Source organism: Xenopus tropicalis, chromosome 6 (assembly GCF_000004195.4).
Source record: "Xenopus tropicalis strain Nigerian chromosome 6, UCB_Xtro_10.0, whole genome shotgun sequence".
NCBI classification, from domain to species: Eukaryota; Metazoa; Chordata; class Amphibia; order Anura; family Pipidae; genus Xenopus; species Xenopus tropicalis.
Genome location: NC_030682.2, coordinates 5,269,251 through 5,291,152, shown reverse-complemented (window position 1 = coordinate 5,291,152; position 21,902 = coordinate 5,269,251). Strand labels below are relative to the sequence as shown.

The following is a 21,902-nucleotide window of genomic DNA, read 5'->3' as shown; positions in this document are numbered from 1 at the left end:
ACTAAATGCCCCGCACTCAGTGTGGCCCTTCCCTGAATGCTGCAGCCGAGGGCCCCCGCCCATATTATACCCCCCCCCCCCTTATATTATACCCGGGGCCCTTATTTCTCTGCTGCCCCAGCGGGAGGGATCGGATTTATAGAGACGGGGAATCGGCGGCAGAACCCGAACCCTACGGGGAGAATGTGCCCGATCCCTGGGAGTCTGAATCCCCCGGCGCTATTCTGCGCCTCCTCCGTACATTCCTCCTAGATAATCCCACTGCCGGGCAGGGAACTTACTGTGGCACCCGATCAGCTACAGACTGTGCGATATTTATCAGCGGAAGGAATAATAAAAAATATGTTTTCAAGATGAAGAAACACAGAGGCATCAGTTTTACAAGTTAGAAAGGAGATTTAAAAAAAAAATAAAAAATAAAAAAATAAAAAAAATAATAATAGGCGGGGCTACAATACCACCCAATAGGAGGCATACTTGATGTTGCCAGTTGACCAATCAGGGCAAAGAAAAGCTGAATATAAGGAGGTTCGGGAGATCCGATCAAAATTACTTTTTGATTTTACAAACAGAGTTCGGGGTGAGAATGGCAGAGACTGCAGCTGAGACCGCTCCGGCCCCTCCCCCGGCTGAAGCCGCCAAGAAGAAGCAGCAGCCCAAGAAGGCGGCAGCGGGAGGCGCCAAAGCCAAGAAACCCTCCGGGCCCAGCGCGGCCGAGCTCATCGTGAAAGCCGTGTCCGCCTCTAAGGAGCGCAGCGGGGTGTCCCTGGCCGCTCTCAAGAAGGCTCTGGCTGCCGGAGGCTACGATGTGGAGAGGAACAACAGCTGCCTCAAGCTGGCTCTCAAGGCCTTGGTCACTAAGGGGACTCTCACCCAAGTCAAGGGGAGCGGAGCCTCCGGATCCTTCAAGCTGAACAAGAAGCCGCTGGAGAGTAAGGAGAAGGCGGCCAAGAAGAAGCCAGCGGCGCCCAAAGCCAAGAAACCAGCGGCGGCGGCAAAGAAGGCGCCCAAGTCCCCTAAAAAGCTCAAGAAGGTCTCGGCAGCAGCAAAGAGCCCCAAGAAGGTGAAGAAACCGGCAAAGGCCGCCAAAAGCCCCAAGAAGCCCAAAGCTGCCAAACCCAAGAAGGTGGCCAAGAGTCCGGCTAAGAAGGCCGCCAAGCCCAAAGCTGCCAAGAGCCCGGCTAAAAAGGCCAAGGCAGCCAAACCCAAAGCGGCTAAAGCAAAGAAGGCCGCGCCTAAGAAGTAATGTGGCCCCGGGGCCCCAGCGCATTGCACCAAAGGCTCTTTTCAGAGCCCCCACCTCCCCCAGCAAAAGAGCCGGTAACTTCCTCTCACCCAGTGCAGCGGCGATTCCCGCCCAGTTGTGCGATACAGCGCAGCCCCCATAGCAACCCCACTGTTACTATTCCATTGGGCTTAGGTACTGATTGTTACATAGTAATTAGGACCGGGGCGGGGGCAAGAAAAGCCGAAAAAGACCCAAAGCCTTCCCATCCCAACCGAGCAGTTACATTTCCTTACAAATAAATGAGCCTGTAAAAACCGCAACTCCCCGCTAGGTGCCGCTATTGCACAACTCAACTAGCAACCTGGGGCCGCCAAAGCGGTACTGACACCCGTAACGCCCACAGATTCAGCTTTCCCCCCTAACAGGAGGCCGGAAACGGGAAGTCCGAGTCCCAAGGCCGCACCAGTGTCACATTGTACAACGAAGCCGCAGCCGCTTTGTGCGCAGCTCACTATTTGCGCTGTTCTGACGCGGAAAGTAGAGGTTATTTTGTACTCGCACATCTATTATTAGCGGCGCCGCGACCCGGGGAAAGCGCATTGGGCTCAGCGCTTAATGGCAGCCAAATCCTACCCCGGGGGTTCTGCCCATTTAGCAAGTGATATTATATGACGAGTCAGTCGGTCCGTTTTGGCGGGATGTTTGTAGTCTCTATGGTTTTCTCAGAGCCGATGGGGAACAGCCAATAGTGCAGTAGTATTTAGGCGGGATTTTTGATTGAAAAGGACATTTGCTAAGTAGGCAAGAGGCGGGTCTATAGCTAACCAATCACAGGGAGATAGCGCCAATATATAAGGAGCATAGCTGGTTGCTGTTATTGTATTTATTTTTGTTTCTGAAAGTAGCAGGTTTATCAGATCGCTATGGCCCGTACCAAGCAGACCGCCCGCAAATCCACCGGAGGGAAAGCTCCCCGCAAGCAGCTCGCCACCAAGGCAGCCAGGAAGAGCGCCCCGGCCACCGGCGGAGTCAAGAAACCTCACCGTTACCGGCCCGGCACAGTCGCTCTCCGGGAGATCCGCCGCTACCAGAAATCCACCGAGCTGCTCATCCGCAAACTGCCTTTCCAGCGCCTGGTCCGGGAGATCGCTCAGGACTTCAAGACCGACCTGCGCTTCCAGAGCTCAGCCGTCATGGCTCTGCAGGAGGCCAGCGAGGCTTATCTGGTCGGTCTCTTTGAGGACACCAACCTGTGCGCCATCCACGCCAAGAGGGTCACCATCATGCCCAAGGACATCCAGCTGGCCCGCAGGATCCGAGGCGAGAGGGCTTAGATCCAACCCGCACAGCCTCCCATCAGCACAAAGGCTCTTTTCAGAGCCACCAAATCCCCAATCAAATCAGCTGAACATGAGGAGCCGGTAGGGAGGGAAGGTGACTGCGGTAGGATTCAGGCATTTGGCAGACTACACGGAAACCTTTGAGGGACAGGAGACAAACCCACGGCTCATACAGCTGTTATACAGGGGGGGCTCATACAGCTGTTGTACAGGGGGGGGGGTCTCATACAGCTGTTATACAGGGGGGGCTCATACAGCTGTTGTACAGGGGGGGGGGGGTCTCATACAGCTGTTATACAGGGGGGGCTCATACAGCTGTTGTACAGGGGGGGGGGTCTCATACAGCTGTTATACAGGGGGGGGGGGGGCTCCCGGGTATAAGTAACTAGTAGGGCCAGTGGGTTCCTGCTGCGGACTAACCGAGATATCCCAGATTATCCACTGACTCCCGTGTAATATCCGCATTTCCCTCTATATAAAGGGGCTTTGGTTCCATAATCAGCTCCCAAGCTGGGGGGTTCCCATTCCTGCACCGTTTCTAGGTGTTATCGCCCTGAGGGGAGAGGCCAAAGGAAAGGCCCAAGTGCGCTTTACTGCAATGTAGGAAGTTTATCAGCCGTGGGAGGGAGAATGTGCTACAGCCCGGGATACACAGGGGAACAGTGTGTGAGAATCAGCGGGGCCTGAGCCAACACAGTCGGTTCCCTCGCACTGACACCCGGTCTGTGGCTCCGGCACCATTGTGCCCCGAAATGTATTAATACCCGGCTGCTTTTTTTTCCCGCCGCTCCCCCTATCAAATCGCAAAGTCCCAGCTCTATAATCAGTGTGAGGGAGGGACAAGGGGTTTGGGGGGGGGGGGGGCAGGGGCACAGGGCAAAGACTTGAGAGGCACCGGTGTTACTAACAAATTCGTTCTCACATCACTAAATATCTTCCCCCTGCGATACTGCGACTGGGCAGGACACTGACCAACCTATGGCGAGCGTGTCTGTGTGTGGGGGGGGGGGGGGGAACAGTCTGTGGACTAAATAAGCAAATTACAGTGGAGTTTGTTAATTTCTTGGCAGCGAATATCGTACATTAATCTGAAAGCTATAGAGAAAGTCTAGAACAGACCAAGTTGTTACAATTCTTAGTGACTATATGGGTGGCTCTGAGAAGAGCCTTTGGGGTGTTCGGTTCTCTGTAGTTTGACTTGTCGTTCGGAGCGTTACTTGCCCTTGGCCGCCTTGGAGTTCTCGGCTTTCTTGGGCAGCAGCACGGACTGGATGTTGGGCAGGACCCCGCCCTGAGCGATAGTCACCCCTCCGAGCAGTTTGTTCAGCTCCTCATCGTTGCGCACAGCGAGCTGCAGGTGCCTGGGGATGATGCGGGTCTTCTTGTTATCCCGGGCAGCGTTCCCGGCCAACTCCAGGATCTCAGCGGTCAGGTACTCGAGTACTGCGGCCAGATAGACCGGAGCTCCGGCTCCCACCCGCTCGGCATAATTGCCTTTCCTCAGCAAGCGGTGAACACGGCCAACTGGGAACTGCAGCCCAGCCCGGGATGAGCGGGTCTTGGCCTTAGCCCGAACCTTGCCGCCTTGTTTGCCTCTGCCGGACATGATCCCCAATACAACTCAGCTACAAAGAAATAGAAGAATGTAGCGTTCTTACGCCAGGTACTGGGTTTAGTAGGCAGCGCAGGACACACCTCTCTTCTCTAATTGGGTGAATTCTGGTTCAGCCAATCATAGTTGGGGTTTTAGGAAGCGCCAATAACTTGCTCTAAGCGCATTCATCCTTTTTCTTTTTTGTCATGTAAGTTCGATTGCAGCCAATCACACAGACGCTTTCTGGAACACCAATCCGTAGCTGTAGATGGGAGGGTTTATGCCATGTGACACAAACCGACCAGTTACAGACGCAGGTTCCGAGTTCCCTTATTTGCATGGGAGGGCTATAAAAGCAGCAGCCCGGGAGAAGGAGGAAACAGTTTTCTCGTTTATCAGAAAGCGTAAGGATAGTTGATCATGCCTGAACCAGCCAAGTCCGCTCCAGCCCCGAAGAAAGGCTCCAAGAAAGCGGTGACCAAGACCCAGAAGAAAGATGGGAAGAAGCGCAGGAAGACGAGGAAGGAGAGTTACGCCATTTACGTGTACAAGGTGCTGAAGCAGGTGCACCCCGATACCGGCATCTCCTCCAAGGCCATGAGCATCATGAACTCCTTTGTCAACGATGTGTTTGAGCGCATCGCAGGGGAAGCCTCCCGTCTGGCTCATTACAACAAGCGCTCCACCATCACCTCCCGGGAGATCCAGACCGCGGTCCGCCTGCTGCTGCCTGGGGAGCTGGCCAAGCACGCCGTGTCCGAGGGCACCAAGGCTGTCACCAAGTACACCAGCGCCAAGTAACTGCTGCCCCATCTCCTGCCCTACTCCCAGCAACACAAAGGCTCTTCTCAGAGCCACTCACATTATCTAAACACGGCTGTGTGACACATACGGGTAAATCTGAGTACTGATTCGCTCATAAACCCAAAGGCTCTTCTCAGAGCCACTCACCTCCTCCCTATAAGATCTGTACCTAGATTTACTTATATCGTGATGTGACATGATAAACAATTTCATAGTGGGGGGTTTTGCTTTATATGAAAGCAGGCCAGATGGTTATTAGTAATTTCCCAGGGATGTATCGGCACAACTCGGGTGGGCGCACTTTAGATCCATAGAGTGGTACAGATATTTATACCGGTAAACACTTGGGGAATATTTCTGTAGTGATCGATACAGTATCTAGGCCCAAACTGAAATGAGAGAGAATTGGTTACGTTATTACTGGATTCATTGTTGCAGTTCAGAACCTGCGATTTAAATCATGTGGCGGATTTATTTCTCCGTCCGATTACAGAGGTCACACAGGGAGATTTCTATAACCGGAGCGGTGTCTGACTGTGCGGATTGTTATGGGGGGAGCCTGGGGCACGGAGTTAGTGTGTGAAAAGGTGGTGAGAGGCAGATAATATACTGAGATCAGTGTGAGTGGGATTTTCTGGAAATTATTATTTCCTCACACACAATAAGGTACAATATAAACTTCCTTCCTCTCCTGCGGAACTTAATTTGATTCCTGTTTGCGCTGATATTTTGGCGGGCGATTTAAATCCAACCAACAACGGATTTGCAGACATCAGTAAATCGCCCAAGGAGCTGACATTTAAATAAACCAATAACAAAGCTTCATTTTTGGCGGGAGGACAATGTCTAAATGTGTTTGGTGTATTTAGTAGTAACCAGTAACCAATAGAAATCCGTGACCACTAAATCGTCATTTTAGCCCCACCCATCATTTCAGTTCCCTCCCAGGTTCTGTCCATATGTATATAAGGGCCCGTTGGAGGGCTAATACTTTAGTTTACCTTGTGCGGTGAATAGAGAGAGATGTCTGGACGCGGTAAAGGCGGGAAGGGTTTGGGGAAAGGAGGCGCCAAGCGGCACAGGAAGGTGCTGCGGGATAACATCCAGGGCATCACCAAGCCCGCCATCCGCCGCCTGGCACGGAGAGGGGGAGTCAAGCGCATCTCTGGCCTCATCTATGAGGAGACTCGGGGGGTCCTCAAGGTTTTCCTGGAGAATGTCATCCGGGACGCCGTCACCTACACCGAGCACGCCAAGAGGAAGACCGTTACCGCCATGGATGTGGTGTACGCTCTCAAGCGCCAGGGCCGCACTCTCTACGGCTTCGGGGGCTGAATCTGCTCATAAACCGATATAAACCCAAAGGCTCTTCTCAGAGCCGCCCACTCACTCCCTAATAGCTGTACCTACCGATAGTGATTTGTATCTTTATTTTCTCCTTAGAAACTTCCTTCCCAGCAGTTATTGTCTTGTATTTCGTTTTCGGAAAGTTCAGTTGGTTATAATCGCTTATGGGGCCTGCGCCTGGGTCATCCGCTAAATCCTGATTCTAGTTCTCTAGTCAGTCTGTGCTGAGATGTTGCTGCTACGGGCCGGACTATGGGTCCCAGTCACGGCTACCGGTTATTGTTACGGAGGGCGCTGAATTACTGTAAATAGGTTTATTTTAGCGCCGCAAACAGAAAAGGATTGTGGCTAATTCAGTATCAAAGTACACTAAGGCAGGGGGCTCAAACTCAATTTACCTGGGGGCCGCAGGAGGCAAAGTCAGGATGAGGCTGGGCCGCATAAGGGATTTCACAAAAAATTGGCTTTCAAGGGATAATGCAAGGCACGGCGGGCGGGAGCTGCTGATTGCGGAAATGAAGTTATGCCATCATAACAGTTATTATGGGAAGACGTTCTGTGTGCACAATTAGCTCCTTAGCAGCTAATTGTGCACACAGAACGTCTTCCCATAATAACTGTTATGATGGCATAACTTCATTTCCGCAATCAGCAGCTCCCGCCCGCCGTGCCTTGCATTATCCCTTAAATCGCAATAAAAATCGCGATCCATTCATTGCTTTTGAGAAGGCGTTGGTGCGGGCCACAAAATATTGTACCAAGGGCCGCAAATGGCCCGCGGGCCGCGAGTTTGAGACTTCAAACTTCTAAGCATGAATAAGATACCATTGTTAAAGGAGACATATCCTATAAAAATGATGAATGTACCAGGGAATTATACTCCTCTAGATATAGAAGGAATGTGCTTAAAAAGTTGTGTTTCTGACTGATTTATTGAGAAATTCCCCCAAACCCCACTAGCCACGCCCATCTGTTCCACTTCCTGCTGGCTGAATTCTCTGGATGAGCTGGGGAGCCGGCGGCCCTCCGTACCCTGCACTGTAGGATAGGAACCAATCAGCAGCTAGGCTGACCTGATGGGGAACTGCAGCCTGTCTGTGCTTTTGTGACTGCAGGGCTGTGATTGGCTCTCCCCCTCCTACTGTGCTTCTGGCAGAGACCGTTAGGACACGCCCACTCTCCATTTCACACTGGACAGAGAAGTGAGAGGATCTATAGGGAGCTCCAATAAAGGGGCCATTTTTACAGAGAGGATTAATTTTTAGCCCAAAGGGAAACCAGCACCGGATATTATTCATAATTGCCTACAAAATTAGCCATTTTTCCCATTTATCCAATATGTCTCCTTTAAAAACCCACCAGGAGAAGCAGCGGATATAAAGGGAATGGGCGGGGCTGGGAATCCCAGACAAGTAGCACAGTACAGGGGCCTTTGCTCGGGGCCCTCGGCTGCAGCATTCAGGGAAGGGCCACACACAGGACATTATTTTATTATGAGTTCCATTATAGGTTGCCTCTTTAGGGGGGAACTGACTCACTTTTACCCCAAATATGTACTGGTGCCCCTACACTGTTGTACAACCAAGTCATTCCCCCAATCACAGCCCACAGGGAGACACAACTCATAACTGAAGACCCTCTATCTCTCACTTGGGAAACTGAGAATCCCACAATCTTCATTCTTTTGGGAACCCATATTCTCCATTTTATACTGTGTATGTCACTTGCAGGTTCTGTGGCAAATTGGTATCTGACAAGGTGTGTGTTTCCATCTTACACTGTTCTGCTGGTTAAGCCCAGATCCACTCAGCTTCTGATTGGCTGATACTCCTGGCCCTGCAGTGCAGTAATGCTAGCGGCTCCAACATAGCAGCAAGAAGATGAGCAAACACATAAAGCTAGTGTAACCCTTTCTTGGCTGTAACAAGCCAATAGCACGACTAGATAGGTCTAGAGCATGGGGTACACGCGACTCAGTCCTTCAGGATGGGCCTTCGCTATGTGGAAGTAACCAAACGGAGCTAGGGTGTAGTGCAACTACAACTCACTGTAGCTGTGTGCAGTGCAGAATAACAAATGGGCGCCAGAAGGTTCTTGCAGTTTAACAGTAGAACTGGTTTATTTTCAGCAACAAGCAACTTGCAGGGTTATGCAATATACTCACACATCAGTTAGCATAGCTTTCTCTGAGGACAGCACAGAGAGGGTGCACACCCGCTCCTCCCAACTCCCCTTGAGCCTGGCAGGATCAGTGCCACCGGTTCAGTTTCTCACTCTGTGGAACAGCTAGCTGGATACCCCACTCCTCAGGCCCCACGGCAACTTTGGATCAGGGTTCAATCTACCTGCCTCCTAGGTCTAAACCGTGGCCCTACACTAAGGCACAGGGCCTGTCTGGGACTCCCACAGCTACTTTCCTCTGAGCCAAACTGCTCGTGCTCTCTTCCCTCACTATCTCACTTTACTAGAAAGTGCTCCACAAAACTTGCTATCTAACTGCTCCTCATTCACGGGGTCCCTGTCCCCGACTTCACCAGAGTGGCTGACCACACTCTGGGGCACATGGCTTTACTGGAGGCCTAGTCTTCTCCCTCCAGGCTCAATGCTCCTCTCTCTCAGAACACAGGCAGCCAAAGAGGCAGACCCACCCCCCTGCTAACACTATATCAGAGTGCCAAGGGAGTGGTCTCCCTGTGAACCAATAATCACACATCTGAACTCAAAACTGATACATGGGTCTTTGCCCAGTAACAGCACAAAACCAGGAAGCTGCAGGGTTTAAAGCCATAGGGACTAGTTAACCCTATGGATCCCTACATTCACCCGGGGGAAAACACATTCCGTCCCGGCAATGGTTCAAACACACATTTAAATCATAATATACAGTGCAACACACAGTACCAAACATCCTCTTCAGGTACCCTCTCCTGAGGCATACCAGGTACAATGGTTCCTGCGGAAAAAACATGTTACCATTTCTCAACCACTTACAACCCCATCGTGTGCTTGGCTGTAAAGGAGAAAAAGTCAGTGGGTGCATGCAACTGTTAAAAACACACCCCACCCAACATCAACTTTATTAAACTCACTCCTGTCCCACCTTTATGGGTAACAGAACATGATCATCCCCCTAAGTGTCTCTGTCCTTGGGAGTCCATAGGGGTGACCAACCAGTGGGAAATCCGGGCATAACCTCGCACCTTAGATTTCTCCCACCCTCCCGGCCTTTATCCGCCATCTCTCCAGACGATAAAGCAGGGTCTATGGAAAAGTCACTACAGTTGGGGTGTTCCGCCGGCGCAGTAACACCCGGGGGAAATGGCTTGCTTACCCCCCCTCTCACAGCAATCCAGTCCGCAGCCGCGGTCATCTGGAACTAATCTGGTTGCAGTCCTCAGTGGTAGCAACCGCTTGCCAACTCCCATTCAGGCAGCATGTTGCGCTTGCATCTGGGTCCGAGGTCTGTCACAAAATGGCCGACGCTCCGCGAAGTCTCGTCAACAAGCATGACTTCCCGCGGGATCTCACAGAAGCGCGCCAAACTCCACAGCGATTGATTGACGGCTTCAACAGCCAATGGGTACTCTCGGGGGAACCTTCAAGCCCGAACCCACGGCCAAATACAACATAGAATTCACGATCAGCATCCACAGGCGCCTTTTCCTATCGAGTCCAGCAGCCTGTCAGCAAAATTTAAAGTTACATGCACACCAGCTCAGCACCCTCAGGATAATGGCTCCGCCCCACGTTGGGCGCCATAAATGGCACCCTTTCTTGGCTGTAACAAGCCAACAGCACGACTAGATAGGTCTAGAGCATGGGGTACACGCGACTCAGTCCTTCAGGATGGGCCTTCGCTATGTGGAAGTAACCAAACGGAGCTAGGGTGTAGTGCAACTACAACTCACTGTAGCTGTGTGCAGTGCAGAATAACAAATGGGCGCCAGAAGGTTCTTGCAGTTTAACAGTAGAACTGGTTTATTTTCAGCAACAAGCAACTTGCAGGGTTATGCAATATACTCACACATCAGTTAGCATAGCAGTCTCTGAGGACAGCACAGAGAGGGGGCACAGAGAGGGGGCACACCCGCTCCCCCCAACTCCCCTTGAGCCCGGGCAGGATCAGTGCCACCGGTTCAGTTGCTCACTCTGTGGAACAGCTAGCTGGATACCACACTCCTCAGGCCCCACGGCAACTCTGGATCAGGGTTCAAACTACCTGCCTCCTAGGTCTAAACCGTGGCCCTACACTAAGGCAACAGTGCCTGTCTGGGACTCCCACAGCTACTTTCCTCTGAGCCAAACTGCTCCCTTCCCTCACTATCTCACTTTCCTACAAAGTGCTCCACAAAACTTGCTCTCTAACTGCTCCTCATTCACGGGGTCCCTGTCCCCGACTTCACCAGAGTGGCTGACCACACTCTGGGGCACATGGCTTTACTGGAGGCCTAGTCTTCTCCCTCCAGGCTCAATGCTCCTCTCTCTCAGAACACAGGCAGCCAAAGAGGCAGACCCACCCCCCTGCTAAACACTATATCAGAGTGCCAAGGGAGTGGTCTCCCTGTGAACCAATAATCACACATATGAACTCAAAACTGATACAGGGGTCTTTGCCCAGTAACAGCACAAAACCAGGAAGCTGCAGGGTTTAAAGCCATAGGGACTAGTTAACCCTATGGATCCCTACACTAGAAACAATTTTTTATTAGATACATTAGAACAGGGGGCTCAAACTCAATTTACCTGGGGGCCGCAGGAGGCAAAGTGAGGATGAGGCTGGGCCGCATAAGGGATTTCACAAAAAATTGGCTTTCAAGGGATAATGCAAGGCACGGCGGGCGGGAGCTGCTGATTGCGGAAATGACGTTATGCCATCATAACAGTTATTATGGGAAGACGTTCTGTGTGCACAATTAGCTCCTTAGCAGCTAATTGTGCACACAGAACGTCTTCCCATAATAACTGTTATGATGGCATAACGTCATTTCCGCAATCAGCAGCTCCCGCCCGCCGTGCCTTGCATTATCCCTTAAATCGCAATAAAAATTGCGATCCATTCATTGCTTTTGAGAAGGCGTTGGTGCGGGCCACAAAATATTGTACCAAGGGCCGCAAATGGCCCACGGGCCGCGAGTTTGAGACCCCTGCATTAGAATACTGATCCTTTGTACGTCAGTATGTGTTTTTTATATAAAAATAAAATTATACAAATAAGCACTCACCCCAAATCCCCCCCTAACTGGCCTTCAGGCTGGGCCCCCTTAGCCCATAACAAGGTTACAGATATATAGAAACATTGGGGTAACAGTCACCCCGCTATAGTTCCAGGGGTACCCGGGGCACAAATAAGCACTCACCCCAAATCCCCCCTAACTGGCCTTCAGGCTGGGCCCCCTTAGCCCATAACAAGGTTACAGATATATAGAAACATTGGGGTAACAGTCACCCCGCTATAGTTCCAGGGGTACCCAGGGCACAAATAAGCACTCACCCCAAATCCCCCCTAACTGGCCTTCAGGCTGGGCCCCCTTAGCCCATAACAAGGTTACAGATATATAGAAACATTGGGGTAACAGTCACCCCGCTATAGTTCCAGGGGTACCCAGGGCACAAGCACTCACCCCAAATCCCCCCCTAACTGGCCTTCAGGCTGGGCCCCCTTAGCCCATAACAAGGTTACAGATATATAGAAACATTGGGGTAACAGTCACCCCGCTATAGTTCCAGGGGTACCCAGGGCACAAATAAGCACTCACCCCAAATCCCCCCTAACTGGCCTTCAGGCTGGGCCCCCTTAGCCCATAACAAGGTTACAGATATATAGAAACATTGGGGTAACAGTCACCCCGCTATAGTTCCAGGGGTACCCAGGGCAGACTTTGCCAGTATAAGGGCATCTCTGCAATGTGTCAACTGGGAAAGGCTTTTCATGGGGTTAGACACAGAAGGAAAATGGAACATCTTTAAAACATTGCTTTGCAGGTATACACAACAGTATATCCCCCTTGTAAGCAAGGAGAGGCATCGCAAAGCAAAACCTTTATGGCTGAATAAAAGTGTTATTGTCGAGGTTGGTAAGAAAAAACGTGCTTTTAGGGCATTCAAGTTAGCTGGGACAGCGGAAACTTTCATCAGGTACAAGGAAGCAAATAAAGCATGCAAAAAAGCTATCAGGCAGCTAAAATAGAGATGGAAAGGGATATTGCAGCTAGGAGTAAAAAGAATCCAAAATTATTTTTTAATTATGTGAATAGTAAAAAAATGAAGCAAGAAGGGGTGGGAACTTTATTATCACGGGGGGGTAAGTTGGTTGATGAAAACGGGGAAAAAGCTGAAATTTTGAACTCTTATTTTTCATCTGTCTATACATCTGAGGAGCCAGATAATGAAGGCTTCCCTTGTAATATGCCCAGTTCTAGTAATTTAGCTACTGACGCATGGGTCACTCGGGAGGAAATTCAAAAGAGACTTGAACATGTAAAGGTAAACAAAGGTCCAGGGCCGGATGGGATTCATCCCAGGGTATTAAATGAGCTGAGCGCTGTGATTGCCAAACCTCTTCACTTAATTTCCCAGGATTCATTGAGGTCTGGCATGGTGCCGAGAGACTGGCGGATTGCTAATGTGGTGCCGTTATTTAAAAAGGGATCCCGTTCTCAGCCTGAAAACTATAGGCCTGTTAGTCTGACATCAGTAGTAGGAAAACTTTTGGAAGGGGTAATAAGGGATAGGGTACTTGAATACATTGCAGTTCACAATACTATTAGTTTGTGCCAGCATGGTTTTATGCGTAACAGATCTTGCCAGACTAATTTAGTCGCCTTTTATGAGGAGGTGAGCAGGAACCTTGATGCTGGAATGGCAGTGGATGGGATCTACTTGGACTTTGCTAAAGCGTTTGATACAGTACCTCACAGAAGGTTAATGATCAAATTAAGGAATATTGGCCTAGAACATAATATTTGTAATTGGATAGAGAACTGGCTGAAGGATAGAGTACAAAGAGTGGTTGTAAATGGAACATTTTCTAATTGGACCAGTGTGGTTAGTGGAGTACCGCAGGGGTCAGTCCTTGGTCCTTTGCTGTTTAACTTGTTTATTAATGACCTGGAGGGGGGCATAGACAGTACTGTTTCTATTTTTGCTGATGACACTAAATTGTGCAAAACTATAAGTTCCATGCAGGATGTGCCGCTTTGCAGAGCGATTTGACAAAATTAGATAACTGGGCAGCAAACTGGAAAATGAGGTTCAATGTTGATAAGTGCAAAGTTATGCACTTTGGTAGAAATAATATAAACGCAAACTATCTACTGAATGGTAGTGTGTTGGGGGTTTCCTTAATGGAGAAGGATCTGGGGGTTTTTGTAGATCACACGTTGTCTAATTCCAGGCAGTGTCATTCTGTGGCTACTAAAGCAAATAAAGTGCTGTCTTGTATAAAAAAGGGCATTGACTCAAGGGATGAGAACATAATTTTGCCCCTTTATAGGTCCCTGGTAAGGCCTCACCTTGAGTATGGGGGGCAGTTTTGGGCTCCAGTCCTTAAGAAGGATATTAATGAGCTGGAGAGAGTGCAGAGACTGCAACTAAACTGGTAAAGGGGATGGAAGATTTAAACTATGAGGTGAGACTGTCGAGGTTGGGGTTGTTTTCTCTGGAAAAGAGGCGCTTGCGAGGGGACATGATTACTCTGTACAAGTACATTAGAGGGGATTATAGGCAGTTGGGGGATGTTCTTTTTTCCCATAAAAACAATCAACGCACCAGAGGTCACCCCTATAGATTAGAGGAAAGGAGCTTCCATTTGAAGCAGCGTAGGGGGTTCCTCACGGTGAGGGCAGTGAGGTTGGGGAATGCCCTTCCTAGTGATGGGGTAATGGCAGATTCTGTTAATGCCTTTAAGAGGGGCCTGGATGAGTTCTTGATCAATCAGAATATCCAAGGCTATTGTGATACTAATATCTACAGTTAGTACTAGTGGTTGTATTTATAGTTTATGTATGTGAGTGTATAGATTGGTAGGTGTGGGTTAGGTGTGCTGGGTTTACTTGGATGGGTTGAACTTGATGGACACTGGTCTTTTTTCAACCCTATGTAACTATGTAACTATGTAACAAATAAGCACTCACCCCAAATCCCCCCTAACTGGCCTTCAGGCTGGGCCCCCTTAGCCCATAACAAGGTCACAGATATATAGAAACATTGGGGTAACAGTCACCCCGCTATAGTTCCAGGGGTACCCAGGGCACAAATAAGCACTCACCCCAAATCCCCCCCTAACTGGCCTTCAGGCTGGGCCCCCTTAGCCCATAACAAGGTTACAGATATATAGAAACATTGGGGTAACAGTCACCCCGCTATAGTTCCAGGGGTACCCAGGGCACAAATAAGCACTCACCCCAAATCCCCCCCTAACTGGCCTTCAGGCTGGGCCCCCTTAGCCCATAACAAGGTTACAGATATATAGAAACATTGGGGTAACAGTCACCCCGCTATAGTTCCAGGGGTACCCAGGGCACAAATAAGCACTCACCCCAAATCCCCCCTAACTGGCCTTCAGGCTGGGTCCCCTTAGCCCATAACAAGGTTACAGATATATAGAAACATTGAGGTAACAGTCACCCCGCTATAGTTCCAGGGGTACCCGGGGCACAAATAAGCACTCACCCCAAATCCCCCCCTAACTGGCCTTCAGGCTGGGCCCCCTTAGCCCATAACAAGGTTACAGATATATAGAAACATTGGGGTAACAGTCACCCCGCTATAGTTCCAGGGGTACCCAGGGCACAAATAAGCAATCACCCCAAATCCCCCCCTAACTGGCCTTCAGGCTGGGCCTCCTTAGCCCATAACAAGGTCACAGATATATAGAAACATTGGGGTAACAGTCACCCCGCTATAGTTCCAGGGGTACCCAGGGCACAAATAAGCACTCACCCCAAATCCCCCCCTAACTGGCCTTCAGGCTGGGCCCCCTTAGCCCATAACAAGGTCACAGATATATAGAAACATTGGGGTAACAGTCACCCCGCTATAGTTCCAGGGGTACCCAGGGAACTACCCCCCCTCTCTTTCCCCCACTCCCTTTGTCAATATGTTGAACTATGTGTATTTGTAGTTTTGTTCTTCCCTCTGTAACAGCCCAACACTCAGTCCCATAGAACCTTATGCTGCGGGGCTGTCACTGCGCTCACAGGAATAAAGCCAATGGGTTTCTCTGCATTTCTGCCACTTACTCCCCATTTCTGACAAGATTTTTCTTTCTTCCAATAGAGAACTGCCCGACCAATGAGTGGAACTGTGGGATTCTGCCAGTCGTAGGGACTAAAACCTACTTTGTTATATTAGATACAGCCAAGGAGCCATTAGCGAGCCCGGGAATGCTGCTGTGGCCGCCGGAGACCAGAGCGCAGACCACCCTGGATTGTAGGCTGAGTGCAAGCTCTGTGGGTTTCCCAGCAGGACCCAAAGCCGCGGGGTTTATCTGTGATAAATGTGGGTTAAGCTTCTCGGCCGGCGTGGCGCTGCTGTCGCACTGCTGTAACCGCACGATGATCAACCGGCAGAGCCGGCGGCTCCAGCAGCTCAGCGCCCCCGTCTGTATGGGCGATTGGAAGCAGAAAAGCAGCGGCAACGCTTCCCGAGCGCATCAGCTGATCTACACGGAGGAGAAATGCCTGCCCTGCCCCCAGTGTGGCCGACTCTTCCCCGAAGGCTACAGGATGCGGAATCACATGCTCATTCACAACGGGGAGAAACCCTTCATCTGCACGGAGTGCGGCAAAGCCTTCAAGCGCAGGGTGGCCCTGGTGGAACACGAGCGAGTGCATACGGGGGAGAGGCCGTACCGCTGCCAGCAGTGTGGGAGGAGCTACACTCACAGGGGCAGTCTCTAACAGCCACCAGGCGGCCTGCTATGAGGAGAAACCATTCGCCTGCACGGAATGTGGCAAACGCTTCTCCCAGAAGTCTCTGTATCTCCTTCACCAGAACAGCCACACCCCTCCCTGCGCCGACTGCGGCAAAACGTTCACCAGGAAGTACAGTTACCAGCAGCACATAAAGACTCACAGGAAGGAGAGAAAGGGAGCCAACAGAACCCTGACAGAACTTCTCCCATGATGCTTTGCCTCTGCAATAGGGTCTGTACTGGAACAGACTGGAGGGATCCAAATGAAAGGCATCACTGGGTACCGAACCTGCACTTAAACGGGACTTGTCATGTTTTCTAAAGCCAATAATACAGGCAGTGAGGCCAATACGGTGTATTATATGGTTTCATTGGGCTTTCACTCGGCTGCGCAGGGCAATGGCGCTGGTGAGTTTCCTTTCCCCAAGTGAGGGATGAAATAACTGGAGACTCACATCAGTAGAGAGGAGCAGGCAAAACCCTAACCCTGTAGGCAATTATGAATAATATCCGGTGCTGGTTTCCCTTTGGGCTAAACATTAACCCTATCTGTAACAATGGCCCCTTTATTGGAGCTCCCTATAGATCCTCTCAGGTCCCTGTCTGGTTTTCACATGAGGGGTGGGCGTGTCCTAACGGTCCCTGCCAGAAGCACAGTAGGAGGGGGAGAGCCAATCACAGCCCTGCACTCACACAAGCACAGACAGGCTTCAGTTCCCTATCAGGTCGGCCTAGCTGCTGATACGTTTTGCCTTAAACCCTATATTTGGTTAGATGGTCCTACTTTCCATTTATATAGTGTTGGATGGGCAGTGGCGCAGATAGGTACGGCCCCTAACTAGGTGTGTAATGTAATGGTACAATCTTGGCACAATGGGCCGCGGGGAGATTAGTTACCCATAAACCTCAGCGGGCGACTAATCTCTCTCACAGGCCTTTCCACCATCAATAAATTGAATCACCGGTGGGGAGGCCTAAGCGCCACTTTGTTTGCCAGAATTGCTACAGTTTCCACCTTCGGTGCCACTTTTCATGCCCAGGACAAGACTATGTAGGACAATTGGGAATTTATTATTCAGAATCCATCATCCAAGGTCATAAAACCTCTCGGCACCCCAGGTACTTAGATAGAATTGCAATGATGCCCACGTCAATGCCACTTAGTATCCATTTTGTTCCAGCCGGGCCTGAAACAGTTTTGGGCATACAATGTGGGGCTTCCCTGCCTACGCATTTATATTTTGAAATCAGTAACTCAAAGTAATTTAACCCTTTACAACATTAGTCATTTGATCCAATAAGAATCTAATGCCACTTCTTGTGCCCTGAACAATTATGTGCCACACTGAAATGATCTGTATACAGAGATAGTCACCTTCCCTCCTGTGAATCTAGACTTTACATCTGTGGCCCAGAACCAATAAACTCTCTAAAACAATGGTATCTTATTTGTGCATTTAAGTGTTTTTTTATTTTTTATTCAGGTGCAAATAAGTAACAAGTGTATGAAAAAAATGGGGGATTGTAAAGCCCTGCAGCAGCCCCTTACTCAGTATGAAAAGCATGAAATAGAAATACAATATCTTGGGTGAGAAAGATAAAATCCACAGAATTATATGAACAAGCGTAGAACATTGATTAATGGCGCCCCCTGCTGGTAGGATTATGTGTTGGAGAATAGGATGATTGGGTGAGGGAGCGGTTTATGAGCAGATTCAAATGATGGGTGGGGCTAAAATGACGATTTAGTGGTCACGGATTTCTATTGGTTACTGGTTACTACTAAATACACCAAACACATTAAGACATTGTCCTCCCGCCAAAAATGAAGCTTTGTTATTGGTTTATTTAAATGTCAGCTCCTTGGGCGATTTACTGATGTCTGCAAATCCGTTGTTGGTTGGATTTAAATCGCCCGCCAAAATATCAGCGCAAACAGGAATCAAATTAAGTTCCGCAGGAGAGGAAGGAAGTTTATATTGTACCTTATTGTGTGTGAGGAAATAATAATTTCCAGAAAATCCCACTCACACTGATCTCAGTATATTATCTGCCTCTCACCACCTTTTCACACACTAACTCCGTGCCCCAGGCTCCCCCCATAACAATCCGCACAGTCAGACACCGCTCCGGTTATAGAAATCTCCCTGTGTGACCTCTGTAATCGGACGGAGAAATAAATCCGCCACATGATTTAAATCGCAGGTTCAGAACTGCAACAATGAATCCAGTAATAACGTAACCAATTCTCTCTCATTTGAGTTTGGGCCTAGATACTGTATCGATCACTACAGAAATATTCCCCAAGTGTTTACCGGTATAAATATCTGTACCATTCTATGGATCTAAAGTGCGCCCACCCGAGTTGTGCCGATACATCTCTGGGAATTCGGACAAACACTGTGAAATTACTAATAACCATCTGGCCTGCTTTCATATAAAGCAAAACCCCCCACTATGAAATTGTTTCTCATGTCACAATGTTGTTACATCACGATATAAGTAAATCTAGGTACAGATCTTATAGGGAGGAGGTGAGTGGCTCTGAGAAGAGCCTTTGTGTTGCCGGGAGTAGGGCAGGAGATGGGGCAGCAGTTACTTGGCGCTGGTGTACTTGGTGACAGCCTTGGTGCCCTCGGACACGGCGTGCTTGGCCAGCTCCCCAGGCAGCAGCAGGCGGACCGCGGTCTGGATCTCCCGGGAGGTGATGGTGGAGCGCTTGTTGTAATGAGCCAGGCGGGAGGCTTCCCCTGCGATGCGCTCAAACACATCGTTGACAAAGGAGTTCATGATGCTCATGGCCTTGGAGGAGATGCCGGTATCGGGGTGCACCTGCTTCAGCACCTTGTACACGTAAATGGCGTAACTCTCCTTCCTCGTCTTCCTGCGCTTCTTCCCATCTTTCTTCTGGGTCTTGGTCACCGCTTTCTTGGAGCCTTTCTTCGGGGCTGGAGCGGACTTGGCTGGTTCAGGCATGATCAACTATCCTTACGCTTTCTGATAAACGAGAAAACTGTTTCCTCCTTCTCCCGGGCTGCTGCTTTTATAGCCCTCCCCTGCAAATAAGGGAACTCGGAACCTGCGTCTGTAACTGGTCGGTTTGTGTCACATGGCATAAACCCTCCCATCTACAGCTACGGATTGGTGTTCCAGAAAGCGTCTGTGTGATTGGCTGCAATCGAACTTACATGACAAAAAAGAAAAAGGATGAATGCGCTTAGAGCAAGTTATTGGCGCTTCCTAAAACCCCAACTATGATTGGCTGAACCAGAATTCACCCAATTAGAGAAGAGAGGTGTGTCCTGCGCTGCCTACTAAACCCAGTACTTGGCGTAAGAACGCTACATTCGTCTATTTCTTTGTAGCTGAGTTGTATTGGGGATCATGTCCGGCAGAGGCAAACAAGGCGGCAAGGTTCGGGCTAAGGCCAAGACCCGCTCATCCCGGGCTGGGCTGCAGTTCCCAGTTGGCCGTGTTCACCGCTTGCTGAGGAAAGGCAATTATGCCGAGCGGGTGGGAGCCGGAGCTCCGGTCTATCTGGCCGCAGTACTCGAGTACCTGACCGCTGAGATCCTGGAGTTGGCCGGGAACGCTGCCCGGGATAACAAGAAGACCCGCATCATCCCCAGGCACCTGCAGCTCGCTGTGCGCAACGATGAGGAGCTGAACAAACTGCTCGGAGGGGTGACTATCGCTCAGGGCGGGGTCCTGCCCAACATCCAGTCCGTGCTGCTGCCCAAGAAAGCCGAGAGCTCCAAGCCGGCCAAGGGCAAGTAACGCTCCGAACGATGAACTCTAAGCATCAAATAACCCAAAGGCTCTTCTCAGAGCCACTCACATTATCTAAACACGGCTGTGTGACACATACGGGTAAATCTGACTGCTGATCCGCTCATAAACCCAAAGGCTCCTCTCAGAGCAGGGCAAGGGGGGTGATTATCCCGGGCAGACTGATACAGTCGCACTGCCGGTAACAGGGAGGGACACAATGTTGCTGTTTGGGGGTTCAATAAACCTCGTAACGGGAGCTGCAATTGATTTCTGAGTTGGTGAAATAATGTATCGGGGTAAAGGGATCTGAGTGCCCCCCAACTTCTCCTTATTCTCTGATCCCAGGGGAGTCGGATGTTACAGGGAACTGATTTTGAGGGGATTTCTGAATTTGTCATTTTTATGATTTGGGGCTCAGATTATATACAGGGAATATGAATGTGATTCCCACAGATTAGTGGGAACATTCAACAAATAAGTTTTGTGGTTTTGATTGTGTTTCCAGTTACTGTATATAGTCCCTAGTGCGCCCCTTCTGCCAACACTGCAACTCCCCGGGCCCCTACTCTGCCAGGGAGGTACCGGCCTCAGGCTCTTGTCTTCTTGGGAATAAAAGTATCTGCCCTTATCCCTCTCTCGTCTGGGAACCCAATTGTTACATAGTAATTAGGACCGGGGCGGGGGTAATAAAAGCGAATTCTCATTTAATGAAACCCAAAGCCTTCCCATCCCCCCCGGGCAACTATTACAATTTCCTTAAAAATAAGAGCCTGTGAAACCGCAACTCCCCGCTAGGTGCCGCTATTGCACAACTCAACTAGCAACCTGGGGCCGCCAAAGCGGTACTGACACCCGTAACGCCCACAGATTCAGCTTTCCCCCCTAACAGGAGGCCGGAAACGGGAAGTCCGAGTCCCAAGGCCGCACCAGTGTCACATTGTACAACGAAGCCGCAGCCGCTTTGTGCGCAGCTCCCTGTTTGCGCTGTTCTGACGCGGAAAGTAGAGGTTATTTTGTACTCGCACATCTATTATTAGCGGCGCCGCGACCCGGGGAAAGCGCATTGGGCTCAGCGCTTAATGGCAGCCAAATCCTACCCCGGGGGTTCTGCCCATTTAGCAAGTGATATTATATGACGAGTCAGTCGGTCCGTTTTGGCGGGATGTTTGTAGTCTCTACGGTTTTCTCAGAGCCGATGGGGAACAGCCAATAGTGCAGTAGTATTTAGGCGGGATTTTTGATTGAAAAGGACATTTGCTAAGTACGCAAGAGGCGGGTCTATAGCTAACCAATCACAGGGAGATAGCGCCAATATATAAGGAGCATAGCTGGTTGCTGTTATTGTATTTATTTTTGTTTCTGAAAGTAGCAGGTTTATCAGATCGCTATGGCCCGTACCAAGCAGACCGCCCGCAAATCCACCGGAGGGAAAGCTCCCCGCAAGCAGCTCGCCACCAAGGCAGCCAGGAAGAGCGCCCCGGCCACCGGCGGAGTCAAGAAACCTCACCGTTACCGGCCCGGCACAGTCGCTCTCCGGGAGATCCGCCGCTACCAGAAATCCACCGAGCTGCTCATCCGCAAACTGCCTTTCCAGCGCCTGGTCCGGGAGATCGCTCAGGACTTCAAGACCGACCTGCGCTTCCAGAGCTCAGCCGTCATGGCTCTGCAGGAGGCCAGCGAGGCTTATCTGGTCGGTCTCTTTGAGGACACCAACCTGTGCGCCATCCACGCCAAGAGGGTCACCATCATGCCCAAGGACATCCAGCTGGCCCGCAGGATCCGAGGCGAGAGGGCTTAGATCCAACCCGCACAGCCTCCCATCAGCACAAAGGCTCTTTTCAGAGCCACCAAATCCCCAATCAAATCAGCTGAACATGAGGAGCCGGTAGGGAGGGAAGGTGACTG

General features: G+C 50.3%; 7 protein-coding genes across 7 annotated transcripts; 5 read left to right on the top strand and 2 right to left on the bottom strand.

Annotated features, from left to right (window-relative positions):
• Nucleotides 1–469: 469 nt before the first annotated feature.
• LOC100497289 (histone H1B) lies at nt 470–1,297 on the top strand. Its single transcript, XM_031904312.1, has one exon. The coding sequence runs from the start codon at nt 587–589 to the stop codon at nt 1,244–1,246; it is 660 nt and encodes a 219-aa protein (XP_031760172.1). The 5' UTR covers nt 470–586; the 3' UTR covers nt 1,247–1,297.
• Nucleotides 1,298–2,119: 822 nt separating this feature from the next.
• On the top strand, nt 2,120–2,615 carry LOC100493100 (histone H3). The gene has a single exon (XM_002945228.5). It carries the CDS (start codon nt 2,152–2,154, stop codon nt 2,560–2,562), a length of 411 nt encoding a protein of 136 aa, XP_002945274.2. The 5' UTR covers nt 2,120–2,151; the 3' UTR covers nt 2,563–2,615.
• A 1,142-nt stretch (nt 2,616–3,757) lies between these two features.
• On the bottom strand, nt 3,758–4,226 carry LOC100492975 (histone H2A type 1). The gene has a single exon (XM_002942340.5). It carries the CDS (start codon nt 4,172–4,174, stop codon nt 3,782–3,784), a length of 393 nt encoding a protein of 130 aa, XP_002942386.1. The 5' UTR covers nt 4,175–4,226; the 3' UTR covers nt 3,758–3,781.
• Nucleotides 4,227–4,382: 156 nt separating this feature from the next.
• On the top strand, nt 4,383–5,109 carry LOC116411634 (histone H2B 1.1). The gene has a single exon (XM_031904323.1). It carries the CDS (start codon nt 4,583–4,585, stop codon nt 4,961–4,963), a length of 381 nt encoding a protein of 126 aa, XP_031760183.1. The 5' UTR covers nt 4,383–4,582; the 3' UTR covers nt 4,964–5,109.
• Nucleotides 5,110–18,246: 13,137 nt separating this feature from the next.
• On the bottom strand, nt 18,247–19,404 carry LOC116411635 (histone H2B 1.1). Its single transcript, XM_031904324.1, has one exon. The coding sequence runs from the start codon at nt 19,200–19,202 to the stop codon at nt 18,822–18,824; it is 381 nt and encodes a 126-aa protein (XP_031760184.1). The 5' UTR covers nt 19,203–19,404; the 3' UTR covers nt 18,247–18,821.
• A 162-nt stretch (nt 19,405–19,566) lies between these two features.
• LOC100492813 (histone H2A type 1) lies at nt 19,567–20,061 on the top strand. Its single transcript, XM_002942339.5, has one exon. It carries the CDS (start codon nt 19,611–19,613, stop codon nt 20,001–20,003), a length of 393 nt encoding a protein of 130 aa, XP_002942385.1. The 5' UTR covers nt 19,567–19,610; the 3' UTR covers nt 20,004–20,061.
• Nucleotides 20,062–21,352: 1,291 nt separating this feature from the next.
• LOC116411629 (histone H3) lies at nt 21,353–21,849 on the top strand. The gene has a single exon (XM_031904315.1). It carries the CDS (start codon nt 21,385–21,387, stop codon nt 21,793–21,795), a length of 411 nt encoding a protein of 136 aa, XP_031760175.1. The 5' UTR covers nt 21,353–21,384; the 3' UTR covers nt 21,796–21,849.
• The last annotated feature ends 53 nt before the right edge of the window (nt 21,850–21,902 follow it).